We start from the raw sequence: 18,159 nt of genomic DNA on the forward strand, positions 1-18,159 counted from the left end.
ACACACACACACACACACACACACACACACACACCGACCCCTGAGACAAACAACAAAGGTGGAACACACACACACACACCCCCCTGAGACAAAGAACAAGGGTGGAGGTGGAACACATACACACACACCCCCCTGAGACAAAGAACAAAGGTGGAACACCCCCCCCCCCCCCCCCCCGAGTTCTTTTGAGAAAATGGCAAAAGGCAGGCCTGAATGACAGTTGGTAGTGGAGGAAGCCATACGACACATACGACATACGACACATACGTACATCACTATGGGAAGAGGAGCAAGTTTGTTTTGTTTTAGTAGAGGTTTTACAGCGCTCGCAACTGCATAAGGTCATATGAGCACCAAGGGCTGGATGTCAACAGAGAAGTCCTTAAAGGGAATCGGGCTTACTCTGCTCACCTCTCTAGCTTCAACAGCACAAAGTCTGTTTCGACTTTCAAGGCACCCCGGAAATAGCAGGTCACAATAGTGTGACAAACATACAGAAGAAGTAGAGGAAAATGACAACAGTAAGGATTTAGAAAGAAAAAGCAGCAGTTCCCTGTTGTAGTTCAGGCACAGTTATAAGCATGACATTGATGAATCAGCCCATTTACAATTACAATTCTACCGTGCCGAAGAACTCGAGATGTTATTGTCCCCTCGTTTGGGAATGGCCTAAAGACCTTCAGTCAGTAGCACCTCCCTGGGGGGGTAGGTGCAGGTGTAAGTGAGATAATGAGGTTCAAATCTCAAGACAGCGCGATGGACCGTGGCAACCAGCATTACAGCGAGATCGAGTCCACTTGACTTCTTGTCTGCTTTTGATAGAATAATACTGCCAGCTTGTACGTGGAGTAGATGTACAACAAACTTCTTTGTTTTCGAAAGAGTTTTACAGTACTTGCAACACAATAAGGTCACAAAAGTGCCAGAGATTAGAGGTGTTACAAGAGAGTAACAAACACAAAATAGAAGGAGAAGAGATAAATACGATAGATGTTTGATAGGAAAGGAGAAGCAAACCACACCAGAGCACCCGGCAACCACCCACTGAACAAATTTCTACACACAGAAATTTAAAAAAGATCTCTCTCAAAACATAAGTACCCCAAAAAACTAAAACAAGGCCACTTTCACTTTCAGATATACAACTGTCCGGGGAATACAAATCTAAAAAAAAAACATGAGGGGAGCAAAATACAGAGAGAGGAAACTCCAGTTGAGTGAGCACAGAAATCAGATCACAACACCGAGACGACATCAGGCACGGGCTCCCTCGTTCACGGGTCCTTTGTCCCTAGTTCACGGGTCCTATGTCCCTAGTTCACCTGTCCTATGTCCCTAGTTCAATCGTCCTATGTCCCTAGTTCACGGGTCCTATGTCCCTAGTTCACCTGTCCTATGTCCTTAGTTCACGGGTCCTATGTCCCTAGTTCACGGGTCCTATGTCCCTAGTTCACCTGTCCTATGTCCTTAGTTCACGGGTCCTATGTCCCTAGTTCACCTGTCCTATGTCCCTAGTTCACGGGTCCTATGTCCCTATGTCCCTAGTTCACCTGTCCTATGTCCCTAGTTCACGGGTCCTATGTCCCTAGTTCACCTGTCCTATGTCCCTAGTTCACGGGTCCTATGTCCCTAGTTCACCTGTCCTATGTCCCTAGTTCACGGGTCCTATGTCCCTAGTTCACCTGTCCTATGTCCCTAGTTCACGGGTCCTTTGTCCCTAGTTCACCTGTCCTATGTCCCTAGTTCACCTGTCCTATGTCCCTAGTTCACCTGTCCTATGTCCCTAGTTCACGGGTCCCATGTCCCTAGTTCACCTGTCCTATGTCCTTAGTTCACCTGTCCTATGTCCCTAGTTCACCTGTCCTATGTCCCTAGTTCACGGGTCCTATGTCCCTAGTTCACGGGTCCTATGTCCCCAGTTCACCTGTCCTATGTCCCCAGTTCACCTGTCCTATGTCCCTAGTTCACCTGTCCTATGTCCCTAGTTCACGGGTCCTATGTCCCTAGTTCACGGGTCCTATGTCCCTAGTTCACGGGTCCTATGTCCCTAGTTCACCTGTCCTATGTCCCTAGTTCACCTTTCCTATGTCCCTAGTTCACCTGTCCTATGTCCCTAGTTCACCTGTCCTATGTCCCTAGTTCACGGGTCCTATGTCCCTAGTTCACCTGTCCTATGTCCCTAGTTCACCTGTCCTATGTCCCTAGTTCACCTGTCCTATGTCCCTAGTTCACGGGTCCTATGTCCCTAGTTCACGGGTCCTATGTCCCTAGTTCACCTGTCCCATGTCCCTAGTTCACCTGTCCCATGTCCCTAGTTCACGGGTCCTATGTCCCTAGTTCACGGGTCCTATGTCCCTAGTTCACGGGTCCTATGTCCCTAGTTCACGGGTCCTATGTCCCTAGTTCACGGGTCCCATGTCCCTAGTTCACCTGTCCTATGTCCCTAGTTCACGGGTCCTATGTCCCTAGTTCACGGGTCCCATGTCCCTAGTTCACGGGTCCTTCGTCCTTATTTCACCGGTCCTTTGAAGCTCTCCACGAGTTTACTAATCTGCTCAAGAGTGATCCCCCTTTCTATCAAGCGGCTGAAAAAGTCCCACTTTCCTGCAATGGCTCCTTCGATCTGTGGAAGTGCAGAAGAAAACAGCACAATTTTAACCTCACTGATATATTCACGTCTTAGCTTAGTTTTAGTAGAGGTTTTTCGGCGCTCGCAACTGCATAAAAGGTCATATGAGCGCCAGTATTCACAGCTCAAAAGAAAAACTTCAACAATCAAAATTGTCCCAAGATGGCTGCTCATTGCCAAGCAGAAAAATGTCTTAGAGGATGTGGATTAGTTAACGCTCAGATTCTACTGGATCGCTAACAACAGAGGATGAGGATACTTTTACTTTTGGTAAACAAGGAGAGGAGATAAGGACGGTAGATGTTTGATAGGAAAGAAGGAGCAAACCACACCAAAGCACCACCCCCCCCCCCCCCCCCCCCCCGATAACCCTAGCGGATCGGACCGGGCCCATCTCGCTATGACCGTGTCGAGCCAAGTCGAGGGTGTTATATGGGAAGAAGGGGGCCACTAACACAAGAGGGTGGGAGTTTTCCCCCCCCCCCCCTGATCACCCACAGATAATGTGGATGTCTTGGACAAAGCAAGCAAGCAAGTTTTCGTCAGAGGCCCACGTCACACCACATAAAATACTCATTTGTTAAATAAAATTTCCATATAATGAAAAAGTACAGGTTGTGCACATATCTCTTATCATGGGTCAAACACTGCATAATTTAATTACGGAGGACGACTGGAATGTCGACCCCTTGACAATGGTTCAAATACTTCTTTGCTCGTAGCATTATATTAACCCTATCAGTACATCGTGTTTTACTAACTCTGTGCCACCACTTTCCAGAGGAGAAATTTACTCGTTAATCCGATCTGTACGCTTTGCATAGCAGTATGTCAAAATGATTTTTTGAGAAATACTGAAAGTTTCAAAGAGATCTTCGCACTAGAAGTATTCTAAAAATGTGCAGAATACAACCCCGGGGGTACAAAATGACCCCAGGCGTACAGACAGGGTTAAGAATACAAACTAAAGTAAAAGAAAAAGATTAACCCTTAAAACCCTATACCCTGGTCGACATTATCGTTTAATTCCCAGTGCTAGAAACAGGGGATGTAACTCCAGATGACTGTCACGAACAGAAAGTACCGATGATGTCATGAGACCAGTTCTACTCCGAAAGTTTGGAAATTTTGCGAGTTTTTAAAGAAAAATCGGTCACTTTTCGCTGCCAGGCCCTTCATGCCGCAAAATTTTTGACTTTTAAAATCCTGAACCAGACCCCAATAATGATCTCCCAGTCGGATATATCGATAAATATAACAGTTGAAGACGATTGCAATGTTCCGCATAACATCGATAATGATTTTGACGATAGTGGAATTGGCAGGGGATCCCCACTAAAGCTACCAGGGGCTATATCTACTACGGCTGGGTCTAAAGATACTTTGACTGAAGTGGAGTCTGGGATCACACACAAGACTTAACTCATAGAGTTGGTCCTAAAAACCAGTGTTTTCACCTTTTCCCCTTTTGTTCAGACTGTTCATTCATATATAAATAACATTTTCAAACGTCAGTAAAATCTAACAACAATTAAAGACACAGTAAACAAAACAATGAACCAACCTAATTTGTTCTAGTACCTCAATTTTAATTCAGGATTCTAGGGCGGTATGAAAAAACAGAATTCAGGGTTTTAAGGGTTAAAATCATCAAAGGCCAACCATGACTTAAAAATCCCACTTACCTCTGATCTCGACATGTCTTTGCTGCTCTTGGAGTTGTTGAAAATCTCTCGTAAGACCTCCTGCTCCTTCGAGGAAAATACTGATGTGGCCTCGGAGGGTGATGGCTTCAAAAGACAATGTTAAAATATAGATTAGATACATAGTGTTAGAAAATAGATTAGACACACAATAGAATGTTAGAAAATAGATTAGACACCCAAGGTTAGAAAATAGATTAGACAGAGAAGGTTAGAAAATAGATTAGACACAGAAGTAGATTAGACGCACAATAGAATGTTAGAACAAAGTATGGGTTTTGTAGACAAGAACAAAGTATGGCATTTGTAGACAAGAACAAAGTATGGGTTTTGTAGACAAGAACAAAGTATGGGTTTTGTAGACAAGAACAAAGTATGGGTTTTGTAGACAAGAACAATGTATGGGTTTTGTAGACAAGAACAAAGTATGGGTTTTGCAGACAAGAACAAAGTATGGGTTTTGCAGACAAGAACAAAGTATGGGTTTTGTAGACAAGAACAAAGTATGGGTTTTGTAGACAAGAACAAAGTATGGGTTTTGTAGACAAGAACCAAGTATGGGTTTTGTAGACAAGAACCAAGTATGGGTTTTGTAGACAAGAACAAAGTATGGGTTTTGTAGACAAGAACAAAGTGTGGGATTTGAAATCCACAGTGATGAAAAAGTACAAATAGCCCAAAACTTCTTTCAAGGAGATTTTAGGACTGCAGTATAACATCGATAGCTCAAATTCGTCAGGACCGGCCTCGGTAGTTTGAATGACCCGTAGTTCGAGGGATATCTTACAAAGATAAAGAAGAAGAAAAAAAATTGGACCGCAGGCACAGTTCGACAGACACGTGATTTCGAGTCTTCTGTGTTCGACCTATCCGTGTTATACTGTAGTTTAGCCTCCTTGTTTCATTCATGTTGAGCATGGGTCTCAACTCAGTTCCTAAAAAAAGGAGGAACTTTACGCCGGATTATGACAGAAGACCCTTTTCGCGAGACACCCATTACTTTCACAAACAAAGAGGTAGTCGTCCATACCTTCACTTTCGTGTCTTGTTCAGCACCAGGCCGAGAGAGAGCAGAACTTCCGCTTCCTTCGGGCATGGCGCACTCCTCCGACGTCTGGGCGGGCGCCACGAAGGGCTTGATGACTGCGACCTGAGGCTGGGACGTCGGGGGCAAAAACCCAACAGGTCTGGACGGCAGACTATCAACTACCGGTCGTTCTGACACTTTTGTGGAGTTGAGAGAGAAAACGTCCTGTATGATGAGACAATCGGGAGACGAGGACCGCTTCACGCGAGAGGTAGATGCACGGGGTTTTGGCTTTGGTGGCGGCGGAGCGACTTTTGGTGCCATTTCACACCCGACAATTTCACATTCTGGAGAAGGACTTCTTCGGCTGACCGAGTCTTTCGGTGCCTCATCCCCAGAACATTCATCGTCTGAAACAACAACACAGTCTCCATCATGCAACTTCTTTGCTGCAGCATCCACAACCTGAGGCTTCTTTGCTGCATAGTTGACACTCTGTGGTGGTCTTGCTGCACTTTCCTCATTGTGTGGTTTCTTTTGGACACGCTCCACATTTTGTGAATTTCCAGCAACGTGGACTATATTCTGAGGTACCTTTTGAACAACGTTTACATTTTGTGGCATTTTTCTAACACAGTCGACATTCTGTTGTTGGCCTGCTACACGTTCTTCATTGTGTGCTTTCTTTTGGACACGCCCCACATTTTGGGAACTTTCACCAATAACACGCCCCATATTTTGTGAATTTACACCAATAACACCCCACACATTTTGTGAACTTCCAGCAACAACACCCCCCACATTTTGTGAACTTCCAGCAACAACACGCCCCACATTTTGTGAACTTCCAGCAACAACACGCCCCACATTTTGTGAACTTCCAGCAACACAGTTTACATTCTGGGGTATATTTCGAACAAAGTTTACATTTTGTGGATTTTTCCCTACATTGTTAGTATTCTGCTGCCTTTGTGCTATACATTGAACATTCTGTGGGTTCCTAGCTACTAACTTAGTATTCTGCTGCTTTCTTGCTATACATTCCACGTTCTGTGGGTTCCTAGCTACTAAGTTAGTATTCTGCTGCTTTCTTGCTATACATTCCACGTTCTGTGGATTCCTAGTTATAGAGTCTACTTTTTCCTGCACTCCTGGAACACATTTTAAATCATGCGACTTCCTGGAAGTAAAATCTGCATTTTTCACGTTCCCCGCATTCTTCAGATTCTGAGGCACAAAGTCAGTATCCTGCGGCTTTTCCCGGGGGTCCAAAAGTTCCCTCAAACTGGGCAGGTCGGAGTCACTGGTATCAGAGGCAGAGTCATCTATCCCTATCACCGGGCTCGTAGCCCTCGTTGGTAGTAATCTACCGTCCTTCGGTGGATTTGGTTTTGATGACTGAGAGAAACATGGCTGCTGCAGATCGGCCTGACGCTGCGATGTGGACGGAGACTTCATCGTTAAACTACTTTTGACCGGTTTGTTATCCGTGGAATGTTGTAGGCCCAGTATGAACTCATCTGACGGTACTTGGAGAAGTGTCTTCGGGTCACTCAAACTCCTCACATCTAAAATGACGATATCCTCACAAGACACGGCCCTCTCTTGCTCGGGGTCGGCTGCTGGCCGTGTTTGGTCCTGCCACCGGAGAACTTTGTTCACACTGCTCAGCTCAGGCACGTCTACGGGGAGACTTTCCTCGACGACGCAGGACGCCTGAGACAGCTTGCTGTTCCCCTCGTCACTGGAGGACAGACTAATCACGCTACTGCTCTCCGACTTCTGGCGCTTCGTCTTTCCGTGGTCTTCTTTCGCCTGGAGTATCGTGAGTGGTTGACCCAGACTTTCGCAGAAGGAAACGTACGACTTCCTTTTGCCCGTGGAGAACAAGCAGGTGAGTTTCAGTTTGAACTCCCCGGAGGAAAAGGGTCTGAGTGAGCGTTTCACTGGGTGATGATGCACTTTCGAGTGTGGAGTATACTGTTTTGGTCGGGAGTCGTATTCAGGCGGGGGTGACATGTCACGCACAGGCTGATCATCATCATCAGACGGAAGGCTGCAGAGCGGGTCATTACGTGAGATATCTTGTGAATTCATCCTGAGAGATGGACTGTGCAGCTGATTCTGAGGTGAGGAAGTGCTGGGCCCAAATATGTGAAACGTGGGTTCATCATCGCTGGAATCCGAATCCAGAGCATATCCGTTCTGAGGACAGAAAATTCAAAACCGTAGATTAATGAATAATAATAATAATAATGGATTGCATTTATATAGCGCATATCCACTTATGCAATGCTCTATGCGCTTAACATGATACATATTGTGGATTTACAAATCAATTTTAAAGGTACATAGTGTTACATACTCTGCTGCCTGCCCACTATGTGACTACCCCTCAGAGACAGTGGAACAACATCTGTTCTTCTGTAGAAAACTAACTGATTTAAGGGGATGTTTTCTTCCCAAGCTACTCCACACATCTAATTGCCTCTACTCCTCAAGACAACAATTAGAACAGACATGCAGCTATTGCAGAATGGCATCATGCAGAAGAGTTAACGCTCAGATGCTACTGGATCGCTAACAACAACAACAGATTAATGGTCGCATTGAGCCGTCTTGACAAAACTATACATCAATATTGGGAATAAGACTACTTTTTCTTCCTCTGCGTTAAAATAGAACATTTTCAAGAAATGAACTAACACACAGCCTCTTCTATAAAGGAACAGTATCCAAGCACAAAACTGCCAAGTTTTTCCCATACAATTTCACAAAAGACTAGAAAGAAAAAAATCACAAGTATACCACATATATAAACGTTTTATGTGACAGAACTGGATGCTGTAAGTGTAAGACACATATGTAAAGTTTTCACTAAAAAACCCCCCAAAAAAACCCAAACGCAGTGCACAGAGAAAATCAACATAAGGACATCTCTAGGCCCCAGACAACAGCTGACTGGAATGAGACTAGGATATAGAGAAAAACAGCCAGTATTTTGTGTAAAGCTCATCATAAGGAACAGAAAAGTCCTTAAGAAGATGGAAATCTACCAGCTGCACCGATACGGGAGACATGGCATGATGGTGTCACCTCAGAACTATTTAATCCAAAGTCGAAGTCCTTACCTCTTTATTCTTCAGCCAAGAGAGTCTTTTGTCGTGTACCCCATAGTCAAACACAATTTCTTTACCCGACACCGTACTCCTTTGCATATATATTATAGCTTAACATAGCATATAGCCAAAGTCCTTACCTCTTTATTCTTCAGCCAAGAGAGTCTTTTGTCGTGTACCTCATAGTCAAACACTATTTCTTTACCCAACACCGTACTCCTTTGCATATATATTATAGCTTAACATAGCATATAGCCAAAGTCCTTACCTCTTTATTCTTCAGCCAAGACAGTCTTTTGTCGTGTACCCCATAGTCAAACACAATTTCTTTACCCGACACCGTACTCCTTTGCAAATATATTATAGCTTAACATAGCACACAGTCGAAGTCCTTACCTCTTTATTCTTCAGCCAGGAGAGTCTTTTGTCGTGTACCCCGTAGTCAAATACGATTTCCTCTCCCTTGTAGATGTCCCTCAAAGCGTAGGCAGCTATCCGGGGAGGCTGAGAGCCGTTCAAGTCCACTATGATGGGAGGGTGGAACTGTATGTTTGGGTTGCGCGAGTGATTCAGCAAGCGTGAAATGGAGCCAAACTCTCTTGTCCCATCAATGGACCATCTTTTATCCTGAAAACAGTCAAAGTTTTTAGTTTTAATAAGAGTTTTACAGCACTTGCAACACAATCAGGTTATATAAGTGCCAAAGGCCAAAGATGAGAGGTGTTACAAGAGAGTTTAGTTTTAGTAGAGGTTTCACGGCGCTCGCAACTGCATAAGGTCATATGGCCGCCAGAAGATTAGAGGTGTTACAAGAAAGTAACAAACATAAAAAAGATGAAGGGGAGATGAGGAAGATAGATGTTTCATAGGAAAGAATAAGCAACCACACCAGTGCACCCGCCAATCACTCACATTACAAGAGAGTAACAAACACCAAAAAGAATGAGGGGAGATAAAGACGATAGATGTTTGATAGGAAAGAAGCAGCAAACCACACCAGAGCACCCGCCAACCACCCACAACAATCAAAGACAACCATCATCCAAATGAAAACATGCAAAACAAACATATTCCTCAAGGAGGGGAGATCAATGCATAATCTTCCAACTTAGAACACAACATGTGCCCCTCAATCAACATACATCTCAACCGAACTGGAGTAAAGCAGTCTGCTGCCTGCCCACTATGTGACTACCCCTCAGAGACAGTGGAACATCATCTGTTTTTCTGTAAAAAACTAACCCATTTGAGGGGATGTTTTCTTCCCAAGCTACCCCACACATCTAACTGCCTCTACTCCTCAAGACAACAATTAACTATAACATATTCCTCCTTTCACCACAGTATGGAACTATTAGTTTAGTTTTAGTAGAGGTTTTACAGCACTCGCAACTGCATAAGGTCATATGAGCGCCAGAAGATTAGAGGTGTTACAAGAGAGTAACAAACATAAAAAAGAAGAAGGGGAGATAAGGACGATAGATGTTTGATAGGAAAGAAGGAGCAAACCACACCAGAGCACCCACCAACCACCCACAGTATGGAACTATGATCATAATACAGTCATGGTAGATGATGATTGAAGCATCTTCAAGCAGTGAGCAACAGAAAAAGAAAAAAAAAAAAAGAATAAAAAACAAGTGTGTTTTTAGATTTGATTAAAGTTTTATAGAACCTGCGACACAAACAGGTTGAATGTTGTTGTTGTTGTTGTTAGCGATCCAGTAGCATCTGAGCGTTAACTCTTCTGCATGATGCCATTCGGTAATAGCTGCATGTTTGTTCTAATTGTTGTCTTGAGGAGTAGAGGCAATTAGATGTGTGGGGTAGCTTGGGAAGAAAACACCCCCTTAAATCAGTTAGTTTTCTACAGAAGAACAGATCGATGTTCCACTGTCTCTGAGGGGTAGTCACATAGTGGGCAGGCAGCAGACTGCTTTACTCCAATTCGGTTGAGATGTTGGTTGAGGGGTACATGTTGTGTTTTAAGTTGGAAGATTATGGATTGATCTCCCCTCCTCAACTCATTGATTGGATCTTTGACCAGTGGTTTATTCATGTGGCCATACATCCTCCTTCCTGTTGTACCTGTGGCCCAATCATTCATCCTCTCTTCCTTGAGGTTTGACTTGATCATTTGGCAGCAATAGGTCGAATACAAGTGCCAAAAATTTGTTTATATTTTATATAGTGATTTACGGCACTCGCAACACAATAAAGTCATATATATAAGTGCCAAAGATTAGTCAACAGAGAAAATTTGCAGAAGCTTAATATTTCAGTTACCATTGCATATGAAGGTATGATACCAAATTTTTTAAAGAGACACTGCACAAAGTATTTAGCCTAAAATTGTTTAAAACTAAACGGTCAAATACTCTAATAATTTATAATCTTAGCCACCATGCTCCCAAAGAATAAGAATTTTTAAAAGGGGGTTATACTTAGTTTAGTTTAAGTAAGAATTTTATGGCACTTGCAACACAATAGGGTCATATAAGTGCCGAAGATTAGAGGTGTTACAAGAGAGTAACAAACACAAAATAGAAGGAGGGGCGATAAGGACGATAGATGTTTGATAGGAAAGAAGGAGCAAACCACACCACAGCACCCGCCAACCACCCACGGTTATAGTTATCATAAGCACACCTGGAACACAAAATCCATGATGAAGCAGCCTTCCTCGTTGACAGAGTACAGCTGCTCCCGTCTCTGAGCTTCCTGGCGGCTGATGATTTCTCCTTCGTACTCCAAGACAAAAGAGTCCTTCTTGAGAACGGGGACACGAAGAAACACACCCCTACCCTTCTCGCCATCTTCTTTGATCATGAAACGAGCCTTCACATCATCTGGGTGCTCCAGGAGTCCCTGCGTGAGCTTTTCCACACGAGTCAACTTGGGCGCCCTGAACTTTCGAGCTGAGGGAAGAAAAAAAAATGTCCATTGTTTATCAATAAATATAGGGATCAAAATTTTAACATTCCAGTTAAGTACAAAAAGTTTTTACATTTCGGCAAAATATGTGAGGCGTGCTGACAAAATGAGTTACTTCTCGCAATCCATGAAAGGAGATGTCAAACAAAAACTGACACAAGGGTCACTTTTGTAGATTCTAAACCAATGCCATTCTCTTCAAGTTCAACATGTCTTTTATGATATTTCAGACTAATAAATTGTAAAAATTAAACCTATAAATTTGATGTATCTTTTTCCATCGGGCTAAAATCTGAGAAGTAACTCATTTTGGCAGCACACTTCACATATAGACTAAAAAATATAATTCTTTACAATCATACATTATAACTGAGTACCAAGAATCAGAGGACAGTAATATATCGAAGAATTCTGCCATACAGTTACAGTCATAGGAGTTAAAACACAAATATGAATACAAAAGAAGTTACAAGAAAACAGGAAATACTAAGTTATTTTTAGTATGAAAAAAAACACAGTAGTAGAAAGGACAGCATCAGTATATGATATGTGAGGCAGCGTGGTGGAATCAGGCTCTCGTCAATATTTGGGCGTGTGGAGTTATTGGTATCACCTTAAAGCTTGTTCACTTGTCTTTATTTGGATATAAAAAAAATATCCATTTATCTTGAATACAAGTCGAGGTATTTGCAAATGAAGGAGGTGGGGGTCAACTGTTTTCAGAAGTAACATTAGTGAGAAAATGGCCGCCAAAGATTAGTTATTTCCTTAGCTTAAGAGTCTGTGGTAACTGAAAATTTACATTTTTTGTGCCTTTAATCAACGTTTTTCAGAAAATTCCATACAAAAATGAGTTCTTTAATGGGCATGAAAGGTGTTGAGCCAAAACACAAAAATTTGAAAAATATTCACAAACCTTTGGAAAAATGCAAGTTTCTTCACTTTGATTATTTTGACGAGAGCCTGATTCCACCACGCTGCCTCACATATAATATCATCAGTGAAAAGGAACACATTCACAGAAAGAAGATTCCCATAAATTGTTAACAGTATGGTTTCATGAGGGTAAGGACAGAATCGATTATTATGTCTTCTACTTTGCACTGCGGTCACACTCTATAGCCTACCTTTTGCTACAGATTGTGGCAAATTTCTACAAAGGGGGCTTACATGCAGTACGTCAGGAAAGAGAGTTTGTTTTAGTAAGAGTTTTATGGCACTTGCAACACAATAAGGCGTAAGGTCATATAAGTGCTGAAGATTAGAGGGGTTACTAGAGAGTAACAAACCCCCCCCCCCAAAAAAAGGAGGAAAGATCAGGACGATAGACGTAAAATAGGAAAGAAGGAGCAAACCACAAAAAGATAGAACAAACAAACAAATCGACCAGGAAAAATTGCAGTGCAAGTGTTCAACCCCACCAAAGCCGGTCAGACATTCTATGTGGGCCTCCCAAGAGATTTCCTCAATGACAAGCTTGACTGGGATCAAAACTGATCACGTACAAGAAACTGTGCCCTCGTTTTCATTTCCAGTGAGGAATCTGGGTCAGGGATGGCCTCAGAAGTCAAGATTTACTTTCAAGGCCACACCCATTAAGCGTAAAAGAACATGAGCACCAGGAGGTTGTTAAGTTTACAGAAAGTTGAACCAAATGGGCAGCTACTTTTGGTGACGAATGGGAACAGGACAAGGTTCAGGATTAAAACATCACTCAAGTTTGTCACTCTATACTTACATTTCCTGCCTTCCATGGTGCTTCCTTCTCAAATGTGCCCACATCAGATAACTATCGGCAAGAAACATAAAACAAGACATTCTAAGCAATGTTGATATCACAGGAAAAACAACACTAAAATATCAAGAAAGATCTTTCTCATAGCACAGAAGTATTCAATATTAAACTGACCCCTAGATATCAGAAAAGTATCTTACACATTACAAAAAAACGACTCAGTAGCAAGTTAGTTTAGTTCATGTTGGGAAAAACTTAAGTGTGCTTTGCCTGTACGTAGAGTAAATCTGTTTGGCTACCACAAAAGAAGTGTTGCTTATAGACATTACTATCAAATTGTATGATTAGATCATGAGACATGATGTGGTTTACTATCATGAGACATGATGTGGTTTACTATCATGAGACATGATGTGGTTTACTATCATGAGACATGATGTGGTTTACTATCATGAGACATGATGTGGTTTACTATCATGAGACATGATGTGGTTTACTATCATGAGACATGGTGTAGTTTACTATCATGAGACATGATGTGGTTTACTATCATGAGACATGATGTGGTTTACTATCATGAGACATGATGTGGTTTACTATCATGAGACATGATGTGGTTTACTATCATGAGACATGATGTGGTTTACTATCATGTGTGTTGGGTTCAGCAATCGAAAAAGGGAAACAATTATAGGCGTCTTCGACTTACAAAGTGGTCGCATAATACTGGACACAAAAAGCCTTTCTGCTAGTGACATCTCCAACGAGCACAGCAGTTTTGTTTTATTGTGCTGTGATCTCATTCAGCCACTAGTAGCTCTGACTGTGGAATTACACACAAACATGTACGTTACAGGACAGTAGAGCAGTAACAACTAGTCTTGGCTTACATAAACGTTGACACCAAATTCTACTCACCTTAGGCACATCACACTGTCGGCCACGGTCAGAGAGACCCCATACTTTTGATTGGAAAGGCTTTTCTTGAGATCTGTCTCTTCAACACTTTGCCTGCACATAGAAAAGGTATTATTTTGTTACTGCATTAAAATAATTTCAAGAGCACACTACTACCTGCTTTTTACAGTCGAGACTGTTGCGACACATATTGTGCTTTTTTTGGAGATAACATTATATCTAGAAATACAGTCTAAGACAAACATGATGACAGGTTTTACATACATATACAGACCTGCCACTCTATGAAATCTAAAAATCAGGATTTTAGAGTAAAAAAATCAGGACCTGGTGAAAAAAATCGGGATCAACGGCAAATCAGTGATAAGGGGCATTGGGGAGGGGGGGGGGTCATGGTTCCCCTTCATGGGGCAAGTATGCAAGACAAAACTTTTGAAGGAATAATTTCACGTTTGGGCATCTAAATAGAGAGAAAACTGAAAGACAGCATAATATGTACTCGAGTCGGAGTTGGATAAACTGGGGGAGCAGTAATGCTGAAACTCTCGTAGTCTTGAAAACAGATGGCACATAACTCTAATCATCCATGCAAAAAGCCCGCGTTGTCATACAGTAACAACGTTTGACTTCCATCGCATATTCACTCAAGGCATCTCCCACACCCCCGCCCCGCAAAAAAAAAATCTCGCCAAGGTTGTTCATTTATTTATTTTTTGTTATTCCTTTCCCCTCAATTAGCACCTGTATCACGGCACACACTTTAAGCCCAAGTGAAAAAAAAAATACCCCCCCCCGGTTAAGTCCCCAAAACACCTCGACCAATGCGACCGGTGTGAATGAACTTTGTTGACCTCGACAGCCAACGGTCCCCGACACACGCACTACTCACACGTACGAGGTCAGGTCACGTGATGCGAATGAGTGTTTGAAAGTTTCACTGACATGTTTTGATGATGGGCCCGAATAACCAGTACCCAGATAAAGCTTGCTTTTATTACTTTTAAAGCAACGGCTGAACAACGAATAGATTATTCTGAGGCCCATGTCATAATTGTTACATACAGTAATCAGGACACCATCGGACAATTCTGGGTTATAAAAGCGAAAGTAGATCTTGAGCGTATCCAAGTCGGAATTCAAAATTGATACTACGTCGATTTTAGTTGAAATACCGTGGGTGAGTCTACTAGATTCGGTATAGATGCTTTAGAAAATAGCGTTCCAAGTTCCTGCCGATAAAAAATCCAATCGGTGCTTCCAAGCAAAAGAGACTGCAAAACTTTTTATATTTTTTTCTAAGAATCGGATGCAACAGACGCAACGAAAAAAATCAGGATACTGGCGATCGAAATCGGGAAAATCGGGATGTTTGAGATTTGGGGCAAAAAATCGGGATATCCCGATTAAATCGGGATGAGTGGCAGGTCTGCATATATAGGTCAAACGCTAACTGATGATAACTGAGATCATTTGTGAGGCGTGCTGACAAAATAAATGAATAACTTCTCGCAATCCACAAATGGAGATATTGGCCAACTATTGATGCCAGGTCCAGTCTCAGTCTGTCTAGAGCAGGTTTGACTGTTTATAAATGAGTCATGAAATATTACACACCCGTCTCTTTCAAACATACACACTGTACTGCTTTCTTTTTTACTTCACCGGCAAAACGACCCCCAACTTACAGTATAACTTAACACCAATAGAGGTAGAACATGGAAGACTCCAAACCACGCTTCCGTCAAACTAGGTCTGTGGTCCTGTTTTTGTTTCTTCTTTATCTTCGTAAGATACCCCTCGAACTACGGATACCTCTTATCGTGTAACTATCGAGGCCGGTCCTGACGAATTCAAGCTATACTATCCGTGTTATACTACATTCATATTTTCATTCAACCAAAATTAAGATTTTGAGAGTAATGTACCAAAAGTGACGGGTAGAATAAATAACCATTATATCCAGTCGACCTACACAGGAAACGACCTTACACTTTTACTCTAACAAAATCATAATTTTTTTTCATACCTATCAAAGGGAAGGACTTCCGTAACGAGCAACCACCCCAACAAACACAATAAAGAACAGACCTAACCCAGACCTTACCCATAACCAAAGCCTAAACCCTAACCTTGACCCTAACCCTACTGCCCTAACCCGCTTCAATCCTAAACCTCTGTTCTATACAGATTTCATTCTCTGATTTTCTAGTGGTCGCTCGTTTTTTAATTCCTCCCCCATCAAAATCTGCAAGGGCAATTGAGAACACTTATTAAAATAATCTTTTACAAAATGTCCTTTTAGGAAAAATATGCACTTCTATACTATATATAGGGTTAAATGCTATTCTTAAAAATATGATTTGGGAATGCTTATTCAAAAAATATTATAATACTAGATCTAGATCTATAGTCTACAGCAACTTGATTTAATGTTGTCATTTTGGCAGTAATTTTGTGGTTGGGCACTGACGAACTATCATCCACACAGAATACTGGATATCGATACTGATTTAAATTCGGTATCGATATTTTATCAGCAGCCTACAAACAAAATGAGCAGTAAAATTTACATATGAGGCTGCAGCGAGCGCCTAGCACACCTCTGCGATTGGCCCAATTACATAGAGAAGACGTATTTCCGCCATGTATTTTTGTCATTTTCCAGGGTTTCCCCCAAGACTCTTGGGTTTCCCTCGCCAGTAACTGTAAACTAGATCTTGCCATCTTTGCTTTTTTTGTGTATTAATTTATGTTATCTCTAAACAACCTCAGCAATTCACGTTCCACAAATATTTACCTTCTCTCCTCAAAGCTGTACACACATTTGTAAACACACGCATACACATACAAGCGCACAAACACACACACAAGCCAGCGCGCACACACAGCCCAAGCAGTTGGCGATGAAACCTAGACAGATCTAGTGACATAGCCCATCGCGCGTTAAGCGGCAAAGCAGGCCCGCCAGGGTGAGATCTAGAATCTAGACAACTGGCGAGGGAAGCCCCGGAAAAAGAAAAAAATAATAGATGGCCGAAATACGTCATCTAGAATCTATATTTGGGCCAATCACAGAGGTGTACTAGGTTCATGTGTAAAATTAAAATTTCCCTTTTTTTAACAAGGCATGGTCAACTTGCCCCCCCTGACCTAAATCTAACAAAAACATGGGGGGTGGGGTTCTGGGACAAGCCAAGTGGATAATTAGAGAAAGTCGGGAGTACACCATTGGCCGATATTTATAGTAACACCACTAGATCTAGATCTAGAATCTATATCTTGTTTGACATCATTGAGGGATTCCCACTTTGTTGTCAGTCATGAAGTGGCAACACGACCGCACGACGGCAGCCTGCCGACTCGGATTAGGCCTAGATTCTAGATCAAGACTAAATCTATTTTCTTTGCAACTTGCAGAACTGTTCGGTTCGGTTGTCTGTGATTGTGCATTACCCTTCTTCCGCCCAGATTGATTCTGATGCTGTACATTTTATATGCTCATAGATGTAAATAAATTGAGAAGAAGTTGACAATAGAGAGTAGGCCTACTAGATCTAACATCGAAGTGGCTAGCCGTACTTAGACTTAGATCTAGGTTTGGCCCAATCGATTCAAGCCTGTTTAGTACACAGGTCTCATTAGTAATTATTCAGGTTCAAATACATGCAAGTCAGTAAGGCACCTTTTGGTTTTGTCTGAAATACAATTACAAATACTTTAGGCATTGCAAACTAAGAATTTCATTTATAATTCAGCCATCAATATTAAGTACGGCTAGCCTGACAGTCTAGCCGTCCTCATGGGTCTCAACTCAGAATTCCAAAAAAGGAGGAACTTTCCAGGAGATCGCCACAGAAGCCTATTTTCGCGAAACACCCATTATTATTATACTGTTGAACCCTAGAATGCTGAAATAAAAACCATCAATTTATCAAAGCAAGGTTATTTCACACTAATTTGAGAGTTTGGAAGATAATTTCAAGTAAGAGTCACGTACCAAATATTTACAATCTTGATTACGTACAGAAAGTGGTGGCGCCTGGGGGTCTTGTGCGACTTATTAATATGGAAAAGGCTAGCCGTACTTAATGACG

The 18,159-nt window shown here is 42.1% G+C and overlaps 1 protein-coding gene across 3 annotated transcripts in view; it reads right to left on the bottom strand.

The window, feature by feature from the left end:
- Nucleotides 1–1,072: 1,072 nt before the first annotated feature.
- LOC101853192 overlaps nt 1,073–18,159 on the bottom strand; it is a 19,779-nt gene continuing 2,692 nt past the window's right edge. The window contains exons 2-9 of one of the 3 annotated variants that reach the window (XR_001185223.2): nt 14,066–14,158; nt 13,151–13,201; nt 11,128–11,396; nt 8,875–9,105; nt 5,363–7,564; nt 4,315–4,419; nt 1,551–2,623; nt 1,073–1,498 (exon numbers count right to left, since the gene is read on the bottom strand). Coding sequence is in view for 1 of the 3 variants with exons in the window: in XM_013087637.1 (XP_012943091.1) it covers nt 2,510–2,623; nt 4,315–4,419; nt 5,363–7,564; nt 8,875–9,105; nt 11,128–11,396; nt 13,151–13,166 (2,937 nt within the window). In the remaining 2 variants the exon portion in view is untranslated. Of the gene's footprint in view, nt 1,499–1,538; nt 2,624–4,314; nt 4,420–5,362; nt 7,565–8,874; nt 9,106–11,127; nt 11,397–13,150; nt 13,202–14,065; nt 14,159–18,159 lie in introns of those variants that run through there. The other 2 variants (XR_004859082.1, XM_013087637.1) reach the window with 2 other exon arrangements.

The sequence above is a fragment of the Aplysia californica genome, unplaced genomic scaffold, assembly GCF_000002075.1.
Source record: "Aplysia californica isolate F4 #8 unplaced genomic scaffold, AplCal3.0 scaffold00613, whole genome shotgun sequence".
NCBI lineage: Eukaryota > Metazoa > Mollusca > Gastropoda > Aplysiida > Aplysiidae > Aplysia > Aplysia californica.